The sequence below is a fragment of the Numenius arquata genome, chromosome 12 (assembly GCF_964106895.1).
Source record: "Numenius arquata chromosome 12, bNumArq3.hap1.1, whole genome shotgun sequence".
NCBI lineage: Eukaryota > Metazoa > Chordata > Aves > Charadriiformes > Scolopacidae > Numenius > Numenius arquata.
In genome coordinates, this window is record NC_133587.1 from 32,177,998 (window position 1) to 32,189,271 (window position 11,274).

An 11,274-nucleotide genomic window follows, 5' to 3' on the forward strand; every position below is an offset into this window, starting at 1 on the left:
ACCCTTTAATAAAAGAAACGCATTAGGAGTGTTTGTTCCATGTGCTGGACACTCCTTTGGAAAGCTAACCACCACATTTTTTTAAAATTATATTAAGGCACCCGTATCATCGTCCAGTCTAGTCTTAAAAAAGCTGGTGCTCTGATACCTACACGCAACTATATGCCGTTAGGTGGAAGCGGGCACCAAATAATGAACTCTTCCTGGAGCAGCACTGTCGGATGGTGCAGGTCAGCCATGGTACCCATCCCCAGGCTGGCTGCCTAACCCTGGCCCAGGGAGATCTCCATGCAGAGCCTCATTACGACAATCACCCTGTCCTGCTTTGAGATCCAGCTCCCTCACTACAGCACCAACGCAGGACTTGGCCATCCCTTGGGGGATAGAGGGTAACTTTCCAGCCCTCCTGCTCACTGGGAAAGGGTGTTCCACGAGACCTGCAGAGCACGTGGATGTTGCCTTGAAGCCTTTTGTGGAGGATGCCATAGAATGGTGAAGCAGGACACCCTGACACCACTGAGGGCCACAGGACTGACAGGCAACCACGGGCTCGAGTCGTGGTTGCCTGGTAGTCCTGTGGGGAGGCCCAGCACGACGAAGGAATTTCTCCGGCCGGGACGAGTACAACCCCCCCTCAAGGCCGCGGGCCGATCCGCCTCACGGGTCGGGCGGCCCCGCAGCGCCCTCCGCGCCCGCCGCCGGCAGCGCACCACAGCGCCGCGCGCGGCCGCTGGCCCCGCTCCCCTCCCCCGCGCGCGGCCGCCGCGAGAGCGCACACCTCCCCTCCCCAGAAAAAAATAAAAAAATAACCAGCCTCTTCCCCAGCTTTATATACCCTGCTAAAAATAGCCTGCCGCCCAACCCGCCAATCAGGAGGGGGCGAATTTCGAATCGGGCCAATGGCGGGAGCCGTCACGGCCCGGCTTGGTCACGCCAGGAGGAGCCGCGGTGCCACGGCGGGCGGCGATTGGGCGGCTCTGACATCATTGGCGCGCGGGGGGCGGGGCGGGGCTGGCGGAGATTGGGCGGCGGGGCGGCGTCACGGGGGCTCACGCGGGGCGGGGCGGGGCCAAGGCGGGGGGGGAGCTAGTGGGGGGGGGCGGGCGGGAGCGCGGGGCGGGGGCGGCGGCGCGGCCGGGCAGAGCTTTGAATAGGGAAGTTTGGCGGGGGGTGACACTCGCAGTCGGCGCCGTGTTTGCAAAATATTTGGGTCCGCTCCTGCGCAAGGGTCCGCCGCCGGCCGCGGGAGGGGAGAGCCGCCGCGGGAGACGTCGTGCCGTGCGATTAAACTTTGCATGAAACTTTGGGTCTTTTTTCCTCCCTAAGCTCCTCAAGGAATTAATATATACCATTATATATCTCTCTATATATACAATTATTTTTTTTTTTCTGCTGTGGAGGAAGGGGGGGGGCTTGGAAACGGAGAGCCAGAGGTTTGACACCCCCCCGCACACACCCCCCCTCTCAAGCCCTGCACATAAAGAAGGAGGCATCTGTATTTTCGGTGAAACCAGCACTGACTTTTTGTTTGTTGCGACTCGCGACATGGATGTGCTCCCAATGTGCAGCATCTTCCAGGAACTCCAGATTGTGCACGACACGGGTTACTTCTCAGCCTTGCCGTCCCTGGAGGAATATTGGCAACAGGTAAACGAGGATCTCGATGTTGTTGTTGTTGTCGTCGGGGTGTATTTTTTTTTTTTAAAGCCGTATTAAAGGATGAGCGGATTTAAAAAAAAAAAAAAAAAAAAGGCAAAGAAAAAAAAAAAAAGCCCAAGTGTCAGCAACGAGTTTGGGGAGAATTGAACACAAATGTGCAGGGATGTTTTGAAGCAGGTGTTCTGGCTTAAAATAAGACGGCTTTTTCGGGGGGCAGAGTCCCGAGGTGGATGTAAGGAGCTGCGCATCTCTGGCTCTCCTCGTTTACTGCCCGGGGCCGGCGGCTGGCCCCGCTCCGCGCACCGCTCCGCGCACCGCTCCGCACCGAGTCCTGGCAAAAGTTTTGCGCTTGTACCAGGTCCAAGCTCCACAGCTGGGGCTTGTCATCCGAGCTCCCTGCCTTGGCCAAGGGCTGCGTTTCGCCCCTTGCTGTGTTTTTTTTTCTTTTCTTTTTTTTTTTAATTGTTATTTTAATTTTATTTTTCCTGGCAGTTATGGGGGAAAAAACCCAACAGGAGCGTATGCAGGCATATGTACCCATATCCGTGCGTGCGTGTGTATATCTGTGTACAATGGAGCCGTTTCCCAGGGCAGGGAGCTTTGCAGAGTCCGTGAGTTGTCAGTCATATGACAGCGATCCCCTTGTGCTAATTGCCTTGGTCGGGAAGGGGGAAGAACGCAGGCTCCTTCCCTTTCATGGACATATTTTGTTGTGCCTTTTTTTTTTTTTTTTTTTTCATTTTTTCCCCACCTCGCTTCGATCCCTTCGGCGGGATGGCCGGAGCCGGGGTGCCCGGCCGGCTGCGGGGGGGCCGGGGCCGGTGGCTGCGCTCCCTCGCCGGCCGGGAGCCGCTCAGCCCCGCTGGCCGGGCCGGTACCTGCTGGCTTTGCAGAAGGACGGAGCAGTCTTTCCGAGGAGGCTGCAATGCAAAGTGTTACAGCCTTCACACGCTTACTAATTGTATGCAATGCCTTGGGTTTGGTGGTGTATTTTTTTTTTTTTTTAATTTTATTTCCCAGCCCCCCTTCCCCCTTTCAGCGAGGCAGCTTCGTAGGACGTGATTGAAATGGAGCTAAGTAGTTTCCTTCAGGCATTTGGGTTTTTGGCGAAGGGCCAGCCCTCCTTCCCGGTAGCCTTCAGAGGCATTTAAACTCGGCGAGAGCTTCGCTCCGGTCCCCATTGCTAATCAACCTAACGAGGAATTTAAATTAGCCGGGAATATGAAAGTTTAACACGATCTTAATAAATGCTTTTTTACCCGTTTTCACAGAAAATCAATACACTATTGTGTTGTCCCTGCCGAAACCCTTTCTGTTTTTGATGTGCATTGCAACCCAGTTACCTAATTGTAGACAAATGCATAAATGTTATGTGCAGCGGTGGGTTTGGGGCTGTTTGGGGTGGGTTTTTTGGGTTTTTTCCCTGTTTTTGCCTGGTCTCCTAGCCTGGCCAGAACATGTGACCCAGTTTAGTTGAGCGGTGCTGGGGGAGAAAGGAGCCTGCTCCCATGGCAGCTCTGCTCTTGGACAGATGGGAAGGGGCTGTGAGGGGAATGTGTGGCATTTGGGATCAGGTTTTGCTACCAGGCTTGGAAGAGATGATCTTGCTAAAATAAGTAGAGTTGGGTATGGAAACTTGGTGTGTCCATTTTCTGTGTAAAGCTTCCATATGGATAGTTTCCTATAGTGGAAAGAATAATCCCAAAACATCAGCTTGTTGCCATAACAGTTCATACCCCCCCTTTTTTTTTTTTTTTTCTCTCTGAAAATGGTTAGAAAGTCAGCAGGGTGAATTGAAATTGAAAACCGCATCTTCACCCATTTAGGGTGGTTTTGTTGTTTTGTTTTGTTTCGTTTCATGGAGTAGAAGGGAATGCGGTTGGGGGGGAAGTTGTCCATGTACTGTTGCATGTATATTTGAACAGAGTACTTTCTTGGCAAATGGTCAGGGTTTTAAAAGGAAGTCTCCTTTGGCATTGCGTGAAAGAAAGAGAGATGACTCATACAGTTGCACTCTTGGCCAGTAGATAAAGTTCTTGTTCATTGTGGAACTCCCAGCAGGACCTCAGAGTAATTTCCCGTTTTGCATCCTATAGAATAGGACATTTCTATTCTGGAACTTTTTTCTCCCCTTCTCTCTGTTGTTGAAGTTCCCCGTGTTCCTCTGAACACGCACGGGAGCAGTTGGGAGTTATGTGGCATGCATGCCAGTGTGCTTGGAAATGACATTCTTTGAAAGTCGAGTGTGCTGTGTTCTCATGCACAGGAAATGGGAGGATGTCTGGTGCTCCATTGATGTCCCCAGAAGACGGACCAGCAGATCTGCAGCCATGCTGAAATGTGGCTTTGTTTTCTGACACAGCGTTTGGGTTTTAACTGTGTGTTAGAGCACATTGTGTTCAGTTGGGTCCTTTCAGCCTCCTGTTTGTGTGAGAGAGATACAAAACAACTTGAAATTAGACGGGGTGCAAGAGCAAAGTGTAATTATTTGTTGTGGTTCTCTATGGTCCTTTTCAACGTCAGCCTACTGAAAACACAGATTTCATGATGAGAGCGATGATAATTTGACTGACTCATTAGAATGCTATTTTGGAAACCAAAGCTGACTTGCACCTTCAGCTGTGCAATTGAACTCCTGCCCAGGTCTCGAAAACTGATTTCTTTTCATCATAACAGTCACCTACTTACGGCTGGGGGAGCCTTTAATTTGTTTTGAACCTGGAAACCTCAAATCGAACATACTACATTCCTGCATGCTTTTTGAAGTGTAAAATATAATTTGGTTTATTTTTAAGCAAGCTTGTAACTTTTCTCTTTTTTCTTCCCTATCCTTTACGTAGACATGTTTGGAGTTGGAACGGTATCTTCAAAGTGAGCCCTGTTACGTTTCTGCATCTGAAATCAAATTTGATAGCCAAGAGGATCTCTGGACCAAAATTATTCTGGCACGTGAGAAAAAGGAGGAATCTGAACTGAAGAGCACGTGTGTCGCAAAAGAGGACAATCTCACTAATCAGAACTTAGAGACCAACAGTTTGAATTCTGACGTGAGCAGTGAATCTTCAGACAGCTCTGAGGAGCTCTCGCCCACGACAAAGTTTACCTCTGACCCTATAAGCGATGTTTTAGCCAGTTCAGGAAACTTGAGTTCATCTGTCACTTCCACTCCCCCTTCGTCTCCTGAGCTGAGCAAGGAGCCTTCTTCCCAGCTATGGAATTGTACGCCGGGTGAGTTGCATTCACCGGGGAAAATTCGTACCGGTACCACTGGAAAGACTGCAGAAAAAGGTACACCCTCCAATGGTGACACCTCGCCAGATGGCAGAAGGCGTGTTCACAGGTGTCATTTTAACGGTTGCAGGAAAGTTTACACCAAAAGTTCACATCTGAAAGCACATCAGCGCACTCATACAGGTTAGTAACCGTATGCTTATTAAGAGTTGGCAAGTACTGTAGGGAATACCCCTGACGGTGGTGGTGTCACAGCGTTACACAATCACTGGGTGGGAGCCCAGGTTTGGAGAGATGATGTAATAATGGTAGAGGCTTACCAGCGTGGACGACATCACTTCCTCATTCTCTTTGTAAGCGAGCTGAAGCCAAGGCAGTTGGCGGTAGATTGGTCCGCTGTCAAAGCAAATAGGAGCCACTCACCTAAATAGGTGATAGTCGGGAAACTGCAGTGGTGCGTGGTCATCAGGAGCAAAGGTCTAGCTAAAATAGGCACTAGACCTCTGTTGACATTTATTTCTATAGTAAATGCAAGCTGAGAGTTTCTTGCAAAAAAATGGAGGGTTGTATCCAAAAATCGGTTGGATCACTAAATACTTCAAGAGCTTGTTTTTATGGTTCGGTCTATACTGATCTGTTCAATCAGACATCCCAAGGCCTTGATTATGTAAAGTATAGCTATTATTGTAAATCATTTAATAGTTTTGTGTGCCATCATTATCAGCAAAAACCTTGGAAAGCCACAGTGTGTTCTAGTCCTTCTAACAGATCTACCTAATTGGATTTGGAAATGTATGATTTACTGTATAACTTCATCCCAAAATACTGAGCAACAGCATTTTATTGTTATGGAACCTGAACTAAAAATAACAACCCTGTATATTTTTGGGAAAGAACGTGAGGAAGATAGACACTTCAGGGCTTTTATAAATATTTTATGGTTGAAGTAGCATGCTGATTTGCTTCTTTGCACACTATCATTTGACATCTCTTTACGACAGCAGTTAGATAAGTATCGCCTTGACTTAATAGTCATCGCATAGCATGAAGAATTGGCCTGGCGTTCTTGGTGTACCAATCCAAAGACCTGTATGGGTGGGGGTTCTTTGCGCCGAGATGTGGAAAGAGAATTCAAGGAAAAGGTCCAGTTTTGACTCATGAGCTCAGCATTTTGTGGCTTTTATGGGAAGTCTGAGCAAGCTCGGATGCTCCCATTGTCATGCAGAAGTCAGATAAAACAAGATTATTTCAAGAGAAAAGAACAACTTCCACTGAAAACGTGGTGGTTGAGCAGACATAAATAGCTGCCGGCCTCAAAAGTATTGCAGAACTGTTGTCTTGGTGCTGTCTGGCTGAGAACGTTCCTGTGAATGGAAGTGGTATTTCTTGAATGCTGAAATAGCAGTGTTCAAAGTGGTGTACAGGCTTTTCCAACAATATGTGCTCAGCAGAAAGGAGGTTGCATGTTATGCAGATGAGTGAGTGACAGAGGGCTTTGATGCAATACAGTAGCCTAATTGCATTTTGGAGCCTAGCTGTGCTGTCTTTAATCGCCTTTATGAGGTGAATGATACCTGTTTGGGAATAAGCCTGCCATTATGGATGAACAGGAATGGTAGAAGGTTGGCTTTCTTTGTTTCCTGTGAGCCTGTTTAATCACCTTTTTTTTTCCTCTTTAAATAAGAATGAGATTATTTGATGTGCTGTTGCAGCAAAATAGCTCAGTAGGAATCATGTGGATGAATTTTGCAAGCCTTCTTTGCCTACATCTTCTGAAGCATTCAGATAGGTTAAATAAAATGGGTTGTCTTTGGGGGGTGGAGGAGGTTTACATAGAAAATGAATGGGATAGCACCAATCTTTCTTTGAATGAAGTCACAACTAATGTGTAATCTGCTTTCTTTGTAGGGGAAAAGCCTTACAGATGTTCATGGGAAGGGTGTGAGTGGCGTTTTGCAAGAAGTGATGAATTAACCAGACACTTCAGAAAGCACACTGGTGCCAAGCCTTTTAAATGTAGTCACTGTGACAGGTATGTGACTGAAACACACCTTTTTAAAGAGTTATTTTTAATGCTTGTTGGAAAGTGAGTCTGGGCTGCTTTTCACTTGCGAAGGAATCATTTGGGAACGCAACTGTGTCTGTTATTTTTAAGGGATTGTTGTATATTTAGACTAGAAAAAAAAAACCCTTCCGTTTTACTAATCATGGGGATGTGGTTTGTAGCCTGATGTTGCAGATGGGTGTTGAGAAGTCCCTAGTGTTACCATCCATTTGCAGAGAGCCCGGGTGCCCACAGACACCTTGAGCGCTCCCATGTATCCGGGGAATGCCAAATCCCTCCTCCACCAGCCGTGTTTTGGAGCAGCAGAGCAAGGGGGGGGGTGCCTCAGCCACGCGTACGGCGTCGTGCATGCCAGCAGCCGTGGGCTAATGCGCACCTTGACTCTTGCCTTGCAGGTGTTTTTCCAGGTCTGACCACCTGGCCCTTCACATGAAGAGACACCTCTGAATGGGTCAAGAGGTGAATCCTGCGGGCTAAGAGGCGTCAAGGTTGAAGAGCCTTGAGCGGAGGGATGCGTGTTCCAGCCAAAGCATGCCATTTTGCACCCTACCCAGTTGCCTCCAGGACCTCACTTCCTTGAAGGTCTTTTGAGGGCTAATAAGTCATGTAAGAAACGGCATAGCAACCGCGGTGCGTGATGTTTGGGGTTTCCTGGACTCATACACTGGTATCTAACCTTCTGAGTGGCTCCTAAGCCTTTGCCGTGAGCATGTGCACTGAGAATGTTAATGATTGGGCGACTGTATGCGATGAGGATCTCTTGATGACTGTATGCTGAGGCACATTTTTTTTCTTGTGGTTGTTTTATAACTGTAAGAGAAAAAAAATAGTCTGAATGTCTTGTATGTGAGGAATATCTCGTGAGATGGGACGACCACCAATCATTTCCAAGGGGTGGGGGGAGGGGTGTCTGCACCTTTTTAGAGGGAAAACAGAGAGGGAAAGGGGGGAATAAAAAGAGTCAGGATGCCAGAATGGAGATGGGGTACCTCCCCGTTCCTGTGTGAGAGGAGCTTTAGGTGTCTGGTGCAGCTATTAAACGTGCAATGTGTCAAGTAGCTTGTTTTACTTGCTACAGAGCTCATTTGTAATCCATTGTATAAGCTGTGTATTTACAAATGTAACACAACTATAACTTTTCATTATAATACAAAGGTTATTGCATGGTTCTGGGGAACTATATGCTTTTCCATTCTTTAATCAGGACTGCAGTTTTGATTCCAGTTAAGAGCAGCTAAAATACAATTGGTCTAATGTTACATAATGTATGGAACATGAATAATTTTTTCTGTTGGGTGGATAAAACCACTATTGGTTAGAAACTGATTTTTCTCATGCAGCTAATTTTTCTCTTATTTATGCCTTGAGGACTAACTTCTGGTTTTCTAGCTGTTAATGCACTGTTGACCTTAATAATGGTGCCTTATGCAAGTGACCTTCTCTTGTAGGGGGTCTTATACAGGGGTATGGGTGATGCATGCTTTATTAAGGCTCTCTTTTCACCTGGCATTGTACTGTATCAAATGTATAATATGAGGGGAAAAAAAGGTTACTTCCAGGGTCCTCCTTCACAAAGACAAATATAGAGAAAAGTCGTTCATGTCAGTACAGTATTTGTTTAACTTAGACAATTTGACTGTGTTACAGTATAATGCATATGCCAATTGAATACCTGACCAGTTCTGCCACCTTGAGACTTTTTTATATTGACCTTGCACAACAACTGTGTATATACACACCCCAACTGTACTTAATATGTCAAGTTTTCATACATATTAAAGATACAGAAGTATTAAAAGATGTATTTGCTTAAAAGGCACAAGTTTCACATCTATATATCTAGCTATCTGTTGGTCATACAGAAAGAAACTATATTACTTTTTTTTTTAAAAGTGGGCAGAAAAATAATTGTGTATGTATATTTGTGTGTACAGTCTGTGTATGTGTGTATATATATAGATAATATATAAATATTTTTTTTAAAAGGAAAAAAATTAGAACACATAGCTAGAAAATGCCACAGCCCATCAAAATATTCCCTCTCCCCCTCCTGCAGTACAGTCATTAAGGAGACAAAGAAATGAAAGATACAGTTAATTAAAATCTAGCATTTTTAGAGGCTTTACCTTTAGCTTAATGGTATGCTAAAGGCTTTGTTGGCATTCAGTCCTTCTCAGACTGCTGACTGTGTTTTGTAGTTATTAGGTTGTCTGGAATAGCGTATCTGTGGCCATTTAAGAATGATATGAACCGAATATTGGCATGCTAAAAGAATATTAGCTGTGTGCAGATGAAGTACACTCGGGTTTTGGCCTTCCAGCTTACTGGAGGACCTGTGAGTGAGCTAGTCGTTGTGGTGGTTGAGCTCTAATTTTACATAGTTCAGCTAAAATAAAGACTGTTTTTTCCTAGAGTAGAAATAGTCTGTCCAAAAGCAGTATTTTTTATTTTTTTTTAAACCAGCTCACTACAGTCGATGCAATGAAACATGTGACCTGTTTCGTTTTCTATTTATTATTGGTCTTGCTTACTATGCTAATATTTTGGTATATCTTCCTGGAAATGTATGTAGATAAGTGGTTTAAAAAAAAAAGTATATGCAAGTGATCTGGTTCTAAGGAACACACAGGCATAAATCATTCTCATTTCATTTTTGGTTTAAATTGCCTGAAATTGCACTTTTTTTTTTTTCTTGCCCCAAATAAGCAAAATTTCCCATAAAATGGATTTCTATTTAGGGTTGGGTTTTGTTGTATTTTTAACTCCTTGTTTGCATTGTCCTTGGCTTAGCCATAATTCTTATAAGTAAGAAAGTATACAAAAGCAAAAACAAACAAACAAAAAAAGACCAACCCCAAACAAAAAAAATTAAACTTGCACTGGCTTGTCTCAATTGTGAAATACCATCAGACTTGTGTGGATGGGGTGGGGCTGTGTGCCATATGTCAAATGCCTGTAATTTTCTTTATAAGCAAGTACATTTTGTTCAGGTGATAACTGAGCCTCAATCAAGCTGAAAAATAAAAAAAATAAAACATTTTTGCTTGAAATTTAAGAAGAAAAAGTTTCTATTAGTGAAATTTCTTTTTTTGGTTTTGAAGCACCCTGTTATCTAAAGAATCTCTTTGTAAGATTTTTGTAAAAATTTTGTTTTACAAGATTTTATTTGAAATTGTTTTTTGCAAGATTGTTATATTTCTGTATGAATGTATTTTTTATTGGAATAACATAAAAAGAAATTCTTATCAGCATCACGTGTCTGGTTTCATCTTTCTCCTCTGACATCCTAAACACCAAACAATGTCAAATACTATGTTGATGTTTTGCCTTGAGTCGCCTGGTCACAGGTACAAACGCCTTTGGGTCAGGTCGCTTTGTGGAATATGAGCTCTGATGAGAAAGTAACTTTGGCAGTAGAAACTAAAAGTTCTTCCATATCTGAAAAGCTGTTGTTGAGTCATCTTTTGTCTCAGCGGAATAAATAGTTAACACGATTGTTATTGCAAGACTGCACCTTTATTCCAAATCGTTTGTTATGGAGAGGTGAATGCACACAGGACAAGTTCTGCATGTGGGAAAGGAGATTCAGTAGGCATTTAAAGTGAAGGGAAAAACCAGAAAGGCAATCTGCAGAGTGTGGGCCTTTGAACTACCTGGTCGATGGGGAAGTAAGCCCACAACCTTGAAGGTGCAGTTGTGGGAAGGAATGCAGGGAAAGAACCACGTGAGCTCTGCCTGGCCCAGATGTGCAGGTCTGAGTCTGCTGTAGGGCTGACCTGACCCACATGCTGGTGGTGACCTTCAACCAGCCAAACACAAGCCGATGTGAACTGCATTTTTTCAGGACAATGGCTCTTCAAAGCATGCTTGGCATGTACACTGGCTTTGGACACATGCAGAACTTGTTTAATGTTGCCTTGTGGCTTCTGCTTCACTAATGCTGGTGTTAAAAATCCCTTAAGCATAGAGTAAAGCCATGGGCAGAAATGGTGAAGTTACATGCTGAGAAACTCACTTTGAACATGTAAATTCAGTTCACAGTAACTGAACATTTCATGGTTTTAGATTAGAAATGGTCTAAAAATGATGCAGAAAAGAACTGAATCAATAAATACAGATGGAGGCAGAAGCAATGCGGAGGAGAGACCCTTGCCACCTACCTCAGTTAGCCCTGCAGCAGGCTAGAAGTAGACCATATACCTCCATATAGGCAAGGAAGAAAAGGCAACTTAAGCAAATTTGTGATCTGCAATGAGAGGGCTATAATAAATTCTACCCCGGTACAGTATCTCACACACTGAAACACAGATCTCTTCTGG

At 44.9% G+C, this 11,274-nt stretch overlaps 1 protein-coding gene across 3 annotated transcripts; it reads left to right on the forward strand.

The window, feature by feature from the left end:
* The first annotated feature begins 1,545 nt into the window (after positions 1-1,545).
* On the forward strand, positions 1,546-7,402 carry KLF6 (KLF transcription factor 6). 3 transcript variants are annotated; one of them, XM_074157404.1, is made up of 4 exons: positions 1,546-1,647; positions 4,500-5,073; positions 6,799-6,922; positions 7,351-7,402. In XM_074157404.1, exons 1-4 carry the CDS (start codon positions 1,546-1,548, stop codon positions 7,400-7,402), a joined length of 852 nt encoding a protein of 283 aa, XP_074013505.1. The 3 variants fall into 3 exon arrangements, with proteins under 3 accessions (XP_074013505.1, XP_074013506.1, XP_074013507.1); XM_074157405.1 differs by having other exon boundaries at positions 4,500-4,947; XM_074157406.1 differs by lacking the exon at positions 6,799-6,922 and having other exon boundaries at positions 7,351-7,388.
* The last annotated feature ends 3,872 nt before the right edge of the window (positions 7,403-11,274 follow it).

What these genes read in the sequence shown, in the direction of transcription:
- KLF6 (XM_074157404.1), top strand. Translation starts at nt 1,546, where the DNA reads ATGGATGTGCTCCCAATGTGCAGCATCTTCCAGGAACTCCAGATTGTG. An exon ending in TGGAGGAATATTGGCAACAG is followed by an intron (nt 1,648 to 4,499) that starts GTAAACGAGGAT and finishes TCCTTTACGTAG; the next exon opens with ACATGTTTGGAGTTGGAACG. An exon ending in AAATGTAGTCACTGTGACAG is followed by an intron (nt 6,923 to 7,350) that starts GTATGTGACTGA and finishes CTTGCCTTGCAG; the next exon opens with GTGTTTTTCCAGGTCTGACC.